This window comes from Ambystoma mexicanum, chromosome 10 (genome assembly GCF_040938575.1).
Source record: "Ambystoma mexicanum isolate Mex_15411 chromosome 10, UKY_AmexF1_1, whole genome shotgun sequence".
Classification (NCBI taxonomy): domain Eukaryota; kingdom Metazoa; phylum Chordata; class Amphibia; order Caudata; family Ambystomatidae; genus Ambystoma; species Ambystoma mexicanum.
In genome coordinates, this window is record NC_090932.1 from 553568167 (window position 1) to 553586247 (window position 18081).

At 46.4% G+C, this 18081-nt stretch overlaps 1 protein-coding gene across 11 annotated transcripts in view; it reads right to left on the reverse strand.

Annotated features, from left to right (window-relative positions):
• The window catches only part of SNED1 (sushi, nidogen and EGF like domains 1), a 3218914-nt gene that overhangs the window by 2290028 nt on the left and 910805 nt on the right, over positions 1-18081 (reverse strand). For all 11 annotated transcript variants that reach the window (XR_011276037.1, XR_011276036.1, XR_011276038.1 and 8 more), the window contains exon 5: positions 3251-3376. Coding sequence is in view for 7 of the 11 variants with exons in the window: in XM_069618133.1 (XP_069474234.1) it covers positions 3251-3376 (126 nt within the window). In the remaining 4 variants the exon portion in view is untranslated. The remainder of the gene's footprint in view (positions 1-3250; positions 3377-18081) is intronic.

Sequence of the window (18081 nt, forward strand, 5' to 3'; positions counted from 1 at the left end):
ACTGCTTTGGTGGAGGCGTGCCGCCTCCCTTGCTGGGGCTGCCTCTGCCTTTACCACAACCTCTCCTATTAACCCTGCCGTAACCCTGGGTAGACTCTTGGTTGTTGTTCCACTGTGTACCCTGCCCCTGGGAATAGTTAGATCCTCTCTGGGAATTTTGGCCGCGTGGGCGACGAAAATTACTATTCCCTCTCTGGTTAGGGGGTTTATTGGTTAACTGGCCAAGGGACTTGAGTGTCTCGTATTCGTCCTTGGCATTTTTCAGTGCGTCTTCGACCGCCTTACCAAACAACAGATCGGTTTCCACCGGTTTGTCCAACAATGATGCCTGGGTTTCTGCCTTAAAAGAGCGAGTCCCTCCTTGCTTGTTCAGGTAGAACATGGCTGTTGTGCTGTCCGTCCGGATTTGCACTGACAGGTTTAGTAGGTGGGGCTCGAACGCCTGAAGCGCTCTGAATACTGCCAGAAGCTCTAGCAGGTTGATGTGGTTCTTGGCCACTGAGTGAGACCAGAGACCCTGAGCTGTGTGGTGGAGATGGTGAGCTCCCTGCCCCGTCAGACATGCATCTGTAGTGACTACTGCCTGTACTTCGGGATCGTAAAAGGGTTTCCCCTGTGCAATGCCGTAACCACGCATGTCTTTTGATAACAGTGCCCTCCACTATCAATCTGCCTGTGTTGTCCGCGGCGCCGAAGGTTGCTTTCAAAATGCAACCAGACACGGCTCTACCCTCTGCAGAAATCCGAGCTAACTGGCCCTTTAAAGGTTCAGGAGCAGAGGCTATGAGTGCCGCGACTTCTTCCCACTGATGGCAGTTGTAGCTGGCCAACAGGGTGGTGGAGTTAGCAATCCTTGCTTGATAGGCAGACGTTGAGGCTACTTTCCTGCCGAAACCGTATAGTTTTTTGCTCTCCTTGTCGGGAGGAGCTTCTGACGATGACAAGGGTGTCCCAGCCCTCTTACGAGTGTTGGTGACAACTAGGGAGTCTGGCTTCAGATGTCCTCTTATATAGAGAGGGTCAGACTGGGCGCCCTGAAAAGTTTTTCAACCCTGTGATTGACTGCTCTGGTGAGGTTCGGGTTCACCAGGGACGGATCTATTCTCCGCTGAATGGACTTAAGGATAGGGATGGTCTGGGCAACAGGCCTCCTTTCTCCCACTAACTCTTCTGCGAAGTCCCTTTCCTCCTGGACACTGTGGGTGTCAATGTGGAAATGTTCTGCTGCGCGAGCGAGAACCTCATTTAGGAGGGGTTGGTTATCGACCGGGGAGTCGGTAACCGGGGCTTCGTTCTCTACCGGGGAATCTACTCTGTATGTTTCCGGGTCATCCTCTTCTTCTTCCTGGTCCTCATCATCCCCATAGTAGCCCGTCCCGGTTTGCTCTTCTATCATACCAAATTCTTGGTCCTCACCAAAGGAAGCCTCTCCTTGATACCGTGAGTATGGTCTTGCGTAAGGTTGTACCTCGAAGGGTTCTGACCTCATCGGAGTTTCAAACCGGGGCTTTTTACTCGGGGGGATAGGATCAGTAGAGCCTGAGGGTGTGGCCCCTTGTGGATCATACGAGAGGAAATGTTCTGGATTTTTATCATATAAATCAGCCAAAGAAGACATTGTTGACATGACCATATCTATGTCTTCACTGGACCATTTTTTGGAACTGGGAATGACTCTCTCAGCAAGTCTATGGGATTTATCTTGAGTAGCTTTGCTGGTTGTAGACCTATCAGCAGACCTGGTTTTGTCTGTCTGTTTAGGGGGAGTGGAGTGTTTCACAGGTGTGGAAGAATGCACAGGTAGTTTCTTCTGCTGTTTTCCCCCCTCCCCGTGCGTTGAAAAATGTTTTCCCTGTCCCTTAGTGGCTCCGGAGTTTTTCGATGCCTGGCGTCGAGGATCGGGAGTGGTGTCCCTGTCCTTCGAGCGTGGGGCCTCGCTGGCTTTAACTGCGGGCTCCGACTCCTGGAGTGCGGCCTGGGGGTGGAAGTCGTCTTCGTCTTCCGACGATCGAACTTCTGTTAGCCTAGAGAGCGAGGCACTCTTGGCAAGAGTGGATGATTGCCTGGAGTCATGCAGCGATCTTGATCGAGAGCGCCCAGAGGACACCGAATCGGACCGTTCTGTTTGTGCCTCTTTCCGAGAACTCGACGTCGTCGAGTCTCGGTTGGACTTAGTGTGTTTAGTGTGTGTAGTATGTGAAGCGCTTGTGTCGCCGGGGTTCTTCCCCATAGCCGCCCTGCCGGACGACCTTCCGAGGTCGGGGACCTGCGCTCGGCTGTCTTTCGACGCCGTAATGCCCTCGCCGTCCGAAAGTACGGCGTCGCTGCCATCGCTGAAGGCGCCCTCCGCTGCCATGGCCGCCTGCCTGGCGTGGTGGGCCCAACGCTTCGTCGAACGGTCCTTAAGTGTCTTAGGTTTAAACCTACTACACGCTCTGCAGTTCGCTTCGGGGTGGTCCCTCGGCAAGCAGAGATTGCATGTGGCGTGCCTGTCGACCCAAGGGTATTTGCGATTGCACTTGGGGCAGAATTGAAAAGGGGTACCCTCCATACGCACCTTGAGGCAGCGGGCAGTTAAGTGTAGGAAATGTATAAGGTGTACCTATATACGAAGAGTGTACAGTATGTACCACCCCCCACTCTCCCTACTTGCAGGGCCAAGGCCAGAGGCCTTCCAAGGCCCGGGCCGAGGCCAGCGGCTTTCCGAGGCCCAAATCTGTCGTGCAGCAGCCAACGGTCGATTTCTTCTCCAGCCGGCGTCGAGTGTCGAAGTTCGACGTTGGGGTGGGGAAGGATGTGAATAGATTAATCTTTTAAATTTTTAGCAAAAGTATGGCTAAGGCCAGGAGACTCCGCAAAATGCTTCCGACCAGTATGGCGGAAAAAAACAATCTGAGGATCCTAGACGCGTGAGGGATCTTGGGTACAGTGGACGTCACACTAGGGATAGTATTACTGGCACGCCCTGAGTCGACGCCCATTTTCGAGTTTCGAAAAACAAACTGTAATACTCCGCAGCTTCCACTAGATGTCGGCCTATGCACAGCATGTGATCTAAGCAGATTCCACAAGCCTCAGAATATATATATATATATATATATATATATATATATATATATATATATATATATATATATATATATATATATATATATATATATATATATATAGACTAATGCAAAGAAAACTTTGTATGTATGACCAAAGCAATGGATTTTGATACTCATATGTCGAAATGTGTCCTACTCACTGATGTGACATGCTTTTCCTGTGTAGCCCGTGAGGCAGGAGCAAGTGTAAGAAGGATTTCCTGTGACACAATCATCAATGCACTTCGCACCATTCAGACAAGGTCGCAATGTTAAGCAAACCGATGCTGTAGATATGGAAACAAAAAGAGACATTCTTTATAGTCAAAACTCGCTAATTATACACATTTACATCTGCATTTCAAAAGTTAAAACCAGAAGAATATACATTTATAAGGGCAGTCATATGTCTAAGAAAGTGCCTCTATTCTGTAGTGTGGGTTTTTGTGGATACTGCCCACGAAATGCAGTCCTGCCAGCACATTGTTTGACACCCACCGGGAGTATAAATCAAGCTAGCTGTACAATAATTCTAGGATAGACTTGGTAACACAATTTTAACATTGCTTTAGAAGGTTCATTCCGTATGTTGGGATTCTTTATCTATCCCTTCCCCAAAGCTCTCCAAGAAGACTGAGGGGCATGGTGCAGCATGTAACAAAACCATTAATAAATCAATAAGTAAACCTGGTCTATCTTCCATGCCATACAGAGAGGTAGTGTATCATATGTATCTCACTCTTAGCCACATTACAATTATCTTGCCACAATTATATAAACAATGTTCTAACAAAGGTGGTTCTAGAGATCCCAAAACAGCATGGCAGACCCTCGGGAGCTCCATCAACCAGCCGTGTTAACCCTGTAATTGCTGCGGTGCGCAAGACATTTTTCTGCCCAGAAAAAACGGAGAACTAGTCGGAAGACTACCAGAAGTAACTGGTGGCCTTGCGGTTGCTGGAGTCACTCAGGAGGTGACAGTGCAGTGCAACGACCCTCCGCCAGTGAGGCCTGCAGCCGTGGAATCCGTGACTGGCCAGGACTGTGTGGCCCGGCATCGAGGGTGGTGGAGTGCAGTTTTGGGCGACGGTCTCCAGAGGTCCATCCAGCTCCCAGCAGGGGCAGGTGTTCCTATGCTGGAGGCACCGATGTGTGTGTCCCAGCCCCCCCAGGGCATGCGGCTCCGATTCCACCAGGGGCAGGGGTGAAACCGCCACTGGTCTGAGCCTCTGGGCTGGTACACCAAGGGGCCAGGGTGGCCAGGCTAATATCGGCAGAGGTGGCGCCTGAATGGAGGATCACAGGCTGAGGCACCATGAGGCTCTGTGAGTAAAGTGGTCCGGGGGACACATGTGTGACATGGCCGTCAGAGGAGTGCCTCCCAGCTCAAGACTCCAGTGGTGCTGCACAATAAACATCAACCAGGCATATATACAGTGGCCTGTGGTGTATAGCGGGCCCTGGAACCCGGGTAGCCCTCACTATGGGGAAAATCGATATAGACGCCAACCAACACTGCCCTTTGAAGGAAGAGCAGTCGCCAAAAAAGCTAAAACCCTGCAGCGACCTGCTGAACCCTGTGGAGATAAGGAGGCATCCCCAGCAAGCACAGGAGACCAAGAGACCAATATCAAGGAGCTCCAACTGAAAGCTGGTATTGGTGGCCTGGATTCTAGCTAGATGCCCTGTCCATCAAGGTAGATATGTTGCAGCTGAGATTATATAAACATGGTGAACAGTTGGACATGGCTGAAAACAGTATATCAGAGCTGGAGGATACCTCTACTACGACAGAGTCCAAGGTTAAAGCGCTGAAATCTGCTATTAGGGTGGTAGCAGCCATAAATGAGGATTTGGAAGGACAAACACGACAAAACATAAGACTGGTGGCCATCCGGGAACATCAAGGGCTAAGTCAGATGGAGCATTTCATTGAGAAGCTGGGCATGACTGTGTTCGATAAAAACAAATTCTCCTCCATGTTCGTCACAGAAAGGGCGCACAGAATCCCGGCGATCAGGCCAATACCAGGATGCCCGCCCCCCCCCCCCCCACAGACTCCATCATTTTGCGCATTCTGATCTATCGTGAAAATGAAAGGAAGTAACTCAAGCATTCCAGTGCGAAAGAATGGCTTCTGCGAAGAACCAAGTGCATTTTGGCAGAAAGGCAAGTTTATTGCACGATAATGACCGGGAGGGGCTAGTCAGTTCTTTTGAGCTGTAAACAAACCAGATTCTCACCGAATGACAACAAGGTTACAGTTTATATATCCAGCTAGACAATTTACATAATCACAAATATTTTGTTACACTGTCATCCCACAGCCCTCCATTGGCTAACTGTAATACAAAGTAATTTTATTCCCCCTAGCTCCAAAACCCCATTGGAAATATTCACAAAGTACAACCATTTTGACACGTGATGATCTTCCCTTGTTAGTCATGACGTACTCCGCATAATACATTTATCATTTATGACTCAGTTTATAATTCAGACTGTGTGACAGAAATCCATTTAACCCAAATGATGATTGTGCAAGGATTTCCATATACACTTTACGGCATGGGGAGGGAGAGAAATAAATACAGATTCATTTGAAGCAGCAGTAAAAGTCCTTATCCTCCCAGATGCTCCCGGCATCTAATACAATGTTTCCTGCATTCTTGCATGTAATCCTATTTGCTACTTCCATTTCAAGTCATAGACTTCAGCATACATTCTTCTTATCTCCCTGCAGACCCTAAACTATCAGCTCTCAATTTAACCCTCCATGTAACTGAACCATTCTGGTCAAAAACCAAGCCTTTGAGCTCCCATGGAAATTAAACTTTGCATCTAAGAACTCAATCCGGTCATAATAACCTAACAAATGACTTTCCATTCAGTTCTTGCATCCAGCCCTTTGTAGTGTTATCCCAACTGACCTTATGCGGTTCACTTTCTACCCCTTTCCGAGACCTAGGTCATCCAGCTCTCCAAACCAGGCAAATCCAGGAACTCTGCAGCCTATTAAAACTCCAAATAGGTGAAACCTGCATTCTGCGTTGTCTCCATGCACACACAATAAAACCCATATTTACCAATGCCCTAACAGTGTCTGCAATTTAAACCATTGTTGAATTCCTGCATGTTGGTTTCCTCTGCAATAAGCTCCGCACTACGTACTTCTCAGAGCTACAAATTGTACGTTGCACAATCTATTGTATCCATGCCACTGCTACTCGTGTTGCTGCCCACTGTGACTTTAAAACTGTATCCAACTAAAATACAAAGTAACACTCATTTCAATTCTTCTAACTACATTGAACACATATTTAGTTGCACCATCACATCTAACCCAGCCACATCATGGCCTAGTACAATTTACGTAGTGTAAACCTCTTTTCTGACCTAAAACATCTACCTCAACAACTGCAACACTATCTTGCACCTTGCCGGGCTGAAGGGTGAGTTGTCATTCGACAGAGACCATTTTCAGATTTTTACAGACTTTTCAGCAGCGGTTCTAGCACCCAGAAGGACCTTTGCTGGTGTAAAAAACAGGCTGCAGGACAATAAGATTAAATACTCAATGCTGTTCCTGGCTAAACTGCGTATTCAATATGAAAGGAAGGTACAATTCTTCGTGACCCCCGAAGTCGCAAGCTCATTTGTTGACAAGATTGATAAGGCTCGGCCCAGGAGCAACCCAAGACCACAAGATGGATGAAGGAGCTGTGGGATCGAGTGCCAGGTGGATCCTTAAACACACACCTGACCCTCCCAAGCTTGGCCTCAGAATAATGCTCCTCATGGCTCACCATGGGTTAGATAACTGCCTAGAGTTCCATTCTACCCATCTCTGACGGCACAATGTTTTCGTTTACTTGCATTGGCAGGCTGGTACCGAGGAGGACATTGGTCCCCCAAGGACAGCTAAATTACTCTACGGATAAAGGGTGGGGGCTAAAGAATTTCGGGCCAGTTGGGGTTGCTCGAGGGGGAGGAGGTGGGGATCATCAATTTGGGGAGATGGTTGTTACTGTTTGAAGTGTTTGGACCACAAGACTATGGGAATTGCTGGGTCTCAGCTAGGGGTAGGAATTAATTGATCCACCAGGAAGGTATTGCTAGAGATGGTGGCTGAGACAAGGGTTTGATTAGAACCTTTAAGGTAATGGGGGTCATTACGAGTTTGGAGGTAGCCATTGCGCTATTAGCGCCATGGCTGCCTCCAAACCCGGGTCCGGGTAGGCGGAATGGGGACTTACCAGGACATTCCGACCTATGCGGACCCGGTAAATCCCCATGCCAAATACCATTCCCCATTCCCATTCGAGCCCCCATAGGGCTCAATGGGAATGGGGAAGGCGCTATTAACGGGCTCGCAAATTGCGGGCCCATTATTAGCTCCAAGGTCCCTTAACGGGTCCCGCTAAAAACGGCTGGTCAGACCAGCTGTTCCTGCTGGGACCCGCTAAGGGACCTCGGAATAGGGCAGTAAGGGTTTGCCAGCACTGGCATCCTTACCGGTGCCGGTAAACCCTTACCGCCCAACTCGGAATGACCCCCAATTACATGGAATATTAGGGGTGGTAACCAACTTGGTAAGATACCTGGTTGCTCCTATACCTGCAGCTGCATAAAGCCAATATTGCATTCATACAAGAGACACACCTCACACCCGCCAGGGAGAACAGATGGGCCATACAGTGGGGCTACCATAGAAACTATTTGTCTTACTCAGCATATTTCTGGGGGGCTGCAATTTCGATTCACAATTCTCTTAAATTCCATCTCACTAGGGTGATGAGAGATCAAGAAGGGAGAGCCTTGATGTTAACGGGTCCCTTGAGGGTGTGAAGGCGATACTGATCAATCCATATGTCCCTAACGTCAATGACCCAGCTTTCTTTGACTGGGCGTTTATCAATATTGCTGCTTGTGAAGATCCTACAGTGATCTGGGGCAGAGATTTCAATACAGTACTGAACCCCTCCATGGGCAGTTCCAATAATGGTACACAGTCTCCGTCTAAGGCAAGCCATAGAGTCACTGATATTTTCACCACATGTGGGTTGGTTGATGCCTGACGAATACAGCATATGAAGGAGCAAGACTTCACCTTTCACTCATGGGTGCATTGGTCGGCTTCTCGGATAGATTACATATTGGTCTCAAGAGTCGGGTTGCTCATGGTTGGACAGTATGAACACTCTCTCTGATCGTTCTCCTGACACCTTGGAGTGCTCCGTCATGGGGAGGCCTGCTGGGGCGAGAACCTGGCAATTCAAATCAGAAGCCCTTAAAGATGAGTTGAACGGTATTTCGGTGGTAAATCCACTGGAATACCGTCCAACTGAATTATCGTTACCACCACTTGGTCCGGCAGTATTACCGCTGGATTACAAGTGGCAGTGGAGGTGTAAATCCCCCCTTTTTCTGGGTCCATAGGACTCTATTGGGCTTTTTTGGCAGAATTACTGCTGCAGTAATTCTGCCTATTTTGCTGGTTTTTCAGCGAAGACTTGGAGGATTTACCTCCAGCATGATGCTGCAGGTTAATTCTCCACTCCAGGGCCATTCTGGTAGTATGGCAGAGCGGGATTATTGGCAGTATTTCTGTCACCCTCAGTTTTTACCCACTCAGCAATACCTGTAATGAGGCCCTAGGTCTTCTGCAAGGAAATACAGGAAGAAATAGCCGTCTTCCTTGGCAATAATGTGAGCTCAGTGGCTTCGCAATGTGTCCTGTGGGAGAGTTTCAAGTGCTTTATCCAGGGGGTGGGGGGAGGCATGTATAGCGAAGGAGGCCAGGATCCTAAGATTGTTTAGGACTGAACTGGAGACCAAAGAAATGAAGCTTAAAACGCAGAAACATGATTAGATCAGACAGGAGCTGGATAGCTTTCGCAGTAATGCGCTCTGAGAGGTTTAATACCTAAATAGGAGCCACCTGATGAGGCAATATGCTGAGGGTAGGAAGCCCGGGGCTCTGCTGGCCTGGATGTTGGCAGCGGATTGGAAACCATAACACATAGACGTAGTGAAGGATTCTCAAGGGGGGGTTTAAATATAAAACAGCAGATATTGCAGACTCCTTCTGTACCTTCTACAAGGCCCTATATGCCTCACGAAATACCAAGGAAACTGCCTGCATACAGCAATATTTGGGGGACATTGAACTCTATTGGCTGATTCCTTCCCAACGGGAGGCACTCAATCGAGAGATGACCCTGGAAGCGATACTCGTTGTTATTAAAGACCTCACAGGATCTAAGGCTCAGGGACCCAACGGCCTCACATATGAATTCTATGAGGCTTTTGCTATCACCATGGCCACACTCATCCTTCAGGTATATACAGAATCTTTGGAGTGCAGATATCTCCCCTCTCCTACCTTAAGGTAGGAAACGATCACCCTGTTACATAAAAAAGGGAAACCTCCTTAAGAGTGTGCATCATATCGTCAACTTCCCTTACTGGATAACATTATACACCAAAATCCTGCCTAACTGGTTTTTCCCACTGAGGCCGGGCCTAGTCCTTGCAGATCAATCAGGCTTTGTGCCTGGGAGGAACACCTCTTATGGGTTAAAGAGATTCTTTGGCATTCTTGCAGCCTTAGATCCAGAGGCGCAAGTGGTGTCCGTGCTGTTGGATGCCAAGAAGGCATTTGATTCAGTACAATGGCCTTTCCTCTTCCCTAACTTGGACTGGGGACAAGATTTATTAAACTGGTGGCTCGCCTTCATAACTCCCGTGCTGCTAGGATTTCCATAGGCGGTTACCTGTCCTGGAAGGTGGAGATGGAAAGAAGGACCCGGCAGGGTTTCCTCCTCTCCCCTTTGCTCTTCGCCTTGGCAATGGAGCCCCTGGCAGCCACACTTTGGGCGGGAGGGGCATCTGCACAGGGGCTTACAACAGGGTCACCACAGGCTGATAATCTCACTCTACACGGATGATGTGGTTCTATTCCGGAGCGACCCCGCTCTCAATCTGATGCTTGTGATGAGGCAGGTGATTACATTTCTGGACTTCTCATAGTTAAAGATCAACCACAGTAAATCGGTGGTGTTCCCTCTTACTGACTACATCAAGGCCTTTACCAATGAGTTTGGCTTTAGATGGGAATGGGAGAATACTAGATACCTTGGCATAGAGGTTTCAAGAGACACAGACATTCCCTTTCGGCTGGGATGGCAACTCTCTTAAAGAACAAACACAGAAATTGCATGGCCTCCATCTCTCCCTAATGGGGTGAATATCCCTGAAGATGGTTCTACTCCTGGGGTTCTTATATATGTTCCTAAACATCCCTACCTATCGGCAATCTTTTTCACACAATTTCGGGGAATCATTGCTGAATATCTATGGGCCGTGAAATAGCCCAGAGTGAACTGGTCTACACTGACTCAACCTTCCACCACGGGGCGGTCTGGCATGGACAGATTTTGAGTGATACTGCTGGGCGGCGCAAGCTCACTACTAGTCCTTTTATTAGGCTGCATGTGCAGGTTGAAAGGGGCCTTGTGACTCCAGGCTTACTGGGGACAGCAATACTACGTAGCTGTAAACCCAATCCCGGTATTGGGAATATTGTGACTAACACATGCGCCATCTGGCATAAGATTGCCGGCAAACTGAATGCGAGTATCTTATACACACCATTAATATCGGCCAGGCATGTGCCCGGAATGGAGATCACGAGTGAGCGAGCATATCTGCAATGCACCACTAAAGTCGGTGCAGGCACGCTCAGGGACTACTATCCCGTGGGGGAGTTCATGTCTGTAGAACAATGCAGGGATAGAGGGGGCTCCACTTCCCTTGATGTTTTCATGTATTTCCAGATAGGGAATGAGTTAAAGGCAAGGTTCCCACATTTCCTGACCAGCTGCCCGCATGATCATTGCTGCACACGGTCGTTGAAGCCCAAGGTGAGGGTTGCCTGGTCTCCCGATTGCACAACAGCTTGAAGTCTGATATTCTATGGGAAGGGGAAGCTCCCAGACAGAGATGAGGGAACAGTCTGGTGGAGCAGATTTGTGAGGAAGAGTGGAATTATATATTGCTCAAAACAAAGAAGGTCTCGCTGAACGCTAGACTCAAATTGATACATTTCAACTTTGTACATCAAACATATCACACCCCGGTGAAACTGCACAGACACTATCCAGAAACGCTGGATGAATGTGTACGTTGTAAGGCTAGACTGGTGAATTTTCTACATCGAGTCTGGGGGTGTTTGCCAGTCTCAGGGTTCTGGAGAGAGGTTCTCACCAAGAGCTCCCTCATTGTCGAAAGAATATGACTACATATTTTTTCTATAAAGATTTTATTAATCGCTTATGAGAGATTATGTTGTACTCTGGATGTGCCAATGTTATTATGGTTATTATGTTTATTCAAATCAAAATGATCCATCAAACATATACACAATTCTAATAACACAATACATGATAACTTAAATTACTGCTAACAGTACATATGCAAACCTATTTTCCAGAAAAGGAGGCCAATCAAAACACAGCGCTCTGTAAAAGTTGATAAAATCACATAACATACACAAAAGGTGTAGATACCAAAGCAAATTCGATCCATTAAAATACATACTTAACAAATTGTGATGTTTGACATCGAGAAATAGTTAATAAAATGGGAGGAGGGAACCCAAAAAAAACTCCCAGTGCATTTGGGACAATACTCATTGAAATTGTTCTAAAGTTGCCCTATTTTTCAGTGTGGTTGCATGAGCAGCCCTTTTTTTTTCCGGTACAAGGCTCTTTTCAGTAAAACAAGAAGGGCCAATGCAGTTAGAACAGAATCTGCTGTCAGTAGATAAATAACCGCTGGCCTATAGGTACGGATATTGTCTGACATGAGCACCTGCAGTATAGTAGACCGTCTGATGTTGGTATAAGCAGAACAAAACAATAAGAGATGGACCAAGTCCTCTCTAGCAACACTACATGCTGGACAGTCCTCCTCATCAGAATGTGGTTCCCCTCAACTGCAATCAAATCCCGCACGAGTGAGCAGCCAGCGGCCTCTCATAGCAGAGCCCCAAGTTAAATAGGGCTGAATCTCTTCCACTCGGTTGATCACTGCATGCGCTCTGTCTGAATTGGTTGCAAACTCCATGACATCTCTTTTCCTTTTAAACACTTCTCGCATACTATTTTTATAGGATCTCATTTGGCTTTTAGAAAACAGATTCACTGGTGGTGAAAGTGCCCAAATATTTCCAGTGGACAAGGCACCATCAATATAGGAGAGCCATGGGATCTTCCTCCAATTGTCCCTAGCCATTAGGGACTTAATAATAAAATGGCATACAAATGCATGCTCATTTGCCCAGGGCCTAATTCAAAACCCTATAGGAGCCAGATCCTACTGGTCCTACCAAAATTCCACACCCAGTTCCCTATGAATAGAGATACAAGGAGCCGAACCTGGAAGTCCCAGTAGCCTTCTCAAAAATGTATTCTCTTTCACCTGTATCTCGGGGAATTTCTGGAAGTCCCAAAGTGGTGCTCCATACAAAGTGACTGCTTTCAACTGGGCAGGGTACATTTTTAGAACAGCATCCAGGGGTGGTCTCTTACAGCAGGACAGAAATCGAGAATCCCTCCCACTTGTTGACTAAACTTGGCAGTTTGTTGCTTAATATGCACTATGCCGTAATTGTCTCTGAATATCTGACCCCCAGATAATCAAATTCCTTCACTCTGGGAATAATTTAATTATTACAGAGCATTGGATACGTCTTCGCCGACCTCCTTCGCCCTGTGCATCTCATTGCTACGGATTTCTTGGTGTTGATTTTACACCCTAGATCTTCCATGAAGGCCGCATAAGCAGAGATCAGCACCTGGACGGCCCTTGGGGTTCTGGCAATTAGCATGGTGTCATCTGCATATGCCAGAAATGGAAATGCCCTGCCCCCCAGATAAGGAAAATCCACCTTGTGTCCACCAAAGCATTTAAAAGGCTATTTATATAGAGGGTAAAAAGGATTGGAGCTGGGACACACCCTTGGCAGACACCACATTTAACCAAGAAACATGCGGTGCAGTGTCCCCCCGCACCACTGCGCACACACACCCCAATCTTGTTATGCAATGCCTGCAATACCACCAAGATATTCTCTGGGCAGCCCATTGAGCCGAGCATGTTCCACAATCTTGATCTATCCACCTTGTCGAAGGCCGTGCTCAGATCCATGAAGGCAAGGTCCACTCTCTCCCCCCTACGGAACACAGAGTTAGAGACAAGTAAATAAAGATGGAGGCTCTGTTCCAACATTATTGTTGAACTGTGTTTATGAAAATGCAATAAACAAATTACAACAAAAAACAATGTGCTAACAATTTGTCTCAGTTTTCAAAAAACCATCATCCTGGAAATCATCTTTTTAAAGGGGAAAATGGTTGAATACTGTTAGCTTTAGTTCCAGGGTTAGACACTTTCTTTTTATATCTTTAAACAGGGCCTGAACTCTGCCTTAAATGAAAGAAAACATATTACAAGTATTTTCCCTATGGAGCATTACTAACTTTATGTGCTACAAACCCCCAAGGTGAAGGCTTCCATTGTATGACACTGTCCTTCTCAAGGGTTGGTGGCAATAATCAATTGTAACATGATTTCTTTCATTTGTAGCAGGGCGGAGGCAGCGTTTAAAGACACAAATAATGAAGCTGCCTGCAGACAATCGTCCTGGAAATATCAACGGGTTTATAAAGAATTGGAAAAGTGGGTGTGTATGTGAATGAGTGACGTGTATATGGCGTGGTCTTATGTGGATAGCAGGGGAGCGGTCTGCTTCAGGGGAGCCTGCCTGGAGACACTGGGTCTGGGGAGGCCATGTGAACAATGGCCCCTGCGCGTACGATACCTTTGAAGTGTACATGGAGATTGGCACCTTGGCCGTTCCCACCCTGAGGGCCCTCTTGGGAGGGCACGGACACAGGTGCGAACTGCCATTGATTCTGGAGGGGGGATAGAGGGACATGAGCCATGCAGAAAAGGGCAGGAACACTGCTGAATGGAGAGACACTTATGTGGATTTTAGGGGTACCATCTGCTTCAGGGGAGTTTGTCTGGAGACACTGGGTCTGGGGAGGCCATGTGAACAATGGACCCTGCATGTAAGATACCTTTGAAGTGTACATGCAGTTTGGCACCTTGGCTCTTCCCACCCTGAGAGCCCCCTTGGGAGGGCACGGACACAGGTGCGAACTGCCACTGATTCTGGAGGGTGGATGGAGGGGCATGAGGCATGCAGAAAAGGGCCGGAACACTGCTGAATGGAGAGACACTTATGTGGATTGCAGGGGCGCGGCCTGCTTCAGGGAAGACTGCATGGAGACACTGGGGAGGCCATGTGAACAATGGCCCCTGCGCGTAAGACACCTTTGAAGTGTACATGGTGTTTGGCCCCTTGGCCCTGCCAGCCCCCCTTGGGAGGGCACGGCCACAGGTGATAACAGTCATTGATTCTGGAGTGGTGGATCAAGGGGCATGAGGCATGCAGGAATGGGCCGGAACACTGCTGAATGAAGACACACTTGATTCACTGAAAAATTGAAAAAACCATTCATAAAAGTTCAGTTGTATTTTATTTTGTTGCTGATTTTAATGGCACAAATGTACTACACATTATAAACTTTTGGTGGCAGCACAGTGTGGGAACATCCCCTGTACTGACCCCTGTCACTGGGGAATGTGTCTCTAATGGCACCAACGACACAGGCGGGTATTACTCATCGAACGTGGTGTCCAAGCCTCCCATGAAGCCACCATGTAAACGAACGATATGTCACCAGCCTGGAGAAAGATCCAAACTGTTTTTAAATTAACAAGATAAGTGTATTAAACCTTAGTTGAAAATGCAATCTTGTATCCAATGGCATTGTTGCCAGTACAAATGTTACTTCACGGATCAATTCGCTTGGGCTTTAAAGTGTAGACACATTACAATATTGAATGACTATGCATTCCATTACATTTGGGACACAAAGAAATATTGCTTCATGGTTGTACATGAAATAAACATAAGAAGACCACTATGATTTCCCCAAATCGTGAGTGATGTATAGAATTGCAAGACTACATTCATTTGGCAGTGATAGATCAAAGTTACGACAAAATAGGAGACAACCATGAAATGTTAGTGGCTTAAGTGACATCACATCTAGAGTACACTTACTCGTTACTTGGATTGCGAGGGTGAACTGTTGTGTGAAGTTCGTGCATAAGCACTATCATAATCCTCAACACGGACCGTGTGAGGCAGGCTGCCCTGAAGTCATGCAGCCCGGTAACGCATTGCGGCCGTTTCTCGTCTTCCAATATGTAGGACAAGCATCCAGAGTTTTCTCAGCAGCAGCAGTTCTCCACCTCGGTTGGCATTAGCGCGCACCGATTGCAGGTACACCAGGTGGAGACGTCATCCATGCGACTAGGCTCAGGCTCTTGATCTGTTGATTCGCCCTCCCAATTGTCGTCCAAAGCCCCATTGCTTTTGCATCTTTCTCTTTCGAGTAATTCCGCCTCATAATACTCCAGCTCGTACTGGTAGGGCTGTATTGTTGCCATTATGCGTCAAAATAAAAATAGATAGTAATGATAGTACTAGTATCTGTTCGCACGGAATACGAGCAACGAAGGTAGCTGAACAGAGCACAGAAACGAGGCACAGGATATACAAAAAAAGACAGTGAAATGATTGGAAAAGCAAATCTGATGTTGTCTGATTAGAAGCGGTCTGTTTATACCTATTGAGGAAAGAGGCGACCTGCCATTTTTCCATGGAGACACGTCATTAGATGAAGCGCAGAGAATGTTGACATGAGACATGCATTGGCATTGTGAAATGGGCGGCACACGTCTAGTGATCTCAGCCTCAGGGGCGGGGGATAAGATTTAGTGCCTCCAGGGCAGATCACCTTAGGGCGATGCGCCAACGGATAAGATTAGCACAAGATGGCCGCGCCCTGCTGCCTGATTTTCCATGTGTAAAAATTAGGAAAACTACGGTTAGTTACATAGGAAATGTTTGTACGATCTATCAACGTATGCTTAAAAACACATGCCCGAACCCTCGGAACAATAATATTTTTGAGCGCACTATTCCTTTAAGCATTATCTGTACCCTGCCACAAATTAAAGAAAACATGTTACAATGTTACCTATTAGAATTCAATACTCTCACAGCACTAAACACCCACGAGATCCCTTAAGATAATGTTTTAAGGACAATTGCCTGCAACCACCATATGTGTATCTTTAAACAAAGCCTGCAAGCTGGCACTAATTAAAGAAAACAACTGATTATTGCTGCCACTGCAGTGAAGCCTTCAGATACTCAGCAGTGTCATCAAATGTAAGACTTCAATGTGTGAGTTCGGAGTACAAAGTTGGTGATGTTCCATAGGAACAATAATGAACATGTTTTCTGCCATTTGTCACATGGTGCAGACACTGTTTAAAGATATAAAATGAAAAAGTGCACCCACCCTTTAATCAGGAAAACTGTAGGTTTGACCATATTTTTCATGGTTAAAAAAGTCTTATCCCTTATCCTATAGTCCTTGATAATAGATATGCTAATAGTGAGGATTGTTGCAACAAAAATAAATTGGGTAGATTGGAAATGTACTTTGTTTCTCTGTAGCAGAATGTAATACGTATGTTATAAAATGTTGTGGCCGTAATCACTACAAGTTATTAATTCTGTGTTACTTTTGCAAGAAACAGTCAAAAAATATGTATTTAATATTAACCCCAAAATTAATTATCCCACAATAATTTTCTTTCTTCGTTAACATACTACCTTTTACCAACAGTTCATAGAACTACAAGACTTCTGGTCAATGCTAGAGGGAACAGCTGATACACAGCATCTCGTTTCTTGGACCCAAGTGGGCATTAGCTTGTATAAAACGTATAAATGCATAATACATCATATAGTTTGGGGGCAGGGCTAGTGTCTTAATTCAACACTCTCCTGAAATGTTACTACTAATCAATCCATACTCCCAATGCTCACTAAATATTTTGAGAACATATACATTATCCAGAAGTGGAGTGCTGGTATCAAGCAATCTTACATCAAAAACTTGCAAATGTCTCTCTAAGCGTTCAGCAAATATTGAACTAGGGCAAAGGAATGCCTAATTGCCTACTGATCCTGATAGAACCTCTTCCCCCTCTCTTATCATCCACTCCCCTGCCAGGCCACTGTCATTATCTCTCTGTATTCACCCTTTTTCAGAGAAGCAGCTTGCTAGCTGTGTTTGGGTTATGCAAATCCTAGACATACAAAGAAGAGTTTTTATGTTTACCTTCTTCAAAAATTGAATGATTGAAGTGATACACAAATCGTACTCTGTCAATGGGTGGCAGTAATGCATTTACTAACTCAGAACTGAACAAAAGAAATGGGGGCTCAAAACAGAGTGGACAAACCACATTGGAAAATCCTTCTATTGGTCTGAGAGTGGATGAGATTCACTCTCTAAGAGAAGAAGCAACCTCGGTTGGCATACAATAGAATTCCCAGAACTTCTACAATACATTATCCAGTTTACATTATGTAGCACTGACCGAAGCCAAGGTAGATATCAGTTCCAGGAACTCCTAAAGTATGAAATCATGGGTAAACGTAATGCTGTGGTCCCAGGAGAGAAATAGGTTAAGGGAAGCTAGTGGTTCTGGTCAGTCAGTGGTTCCAGGTATGTATATGCTCTCTATCTAACAACCTTGTGAGACAAAAGTGAAATTAGGCCGTTATGTTATGTACGCCTGTGCTTCTCTCATGTAAGAGCTCATCCGTCTGCAGCTGCTAGGTAAAATTGTGCCTTACTGCCTTTAATTGCCTTGTCCTATGTTGTTGTGAGGATATCCTAACCAAAGAGAACCATAGATAGGCTGTGAGAAACCTCTTGCATCACCATATGCTCGCTTCATACCCATTTTTTGTTCTGCACAGGTAAGCGTGTTT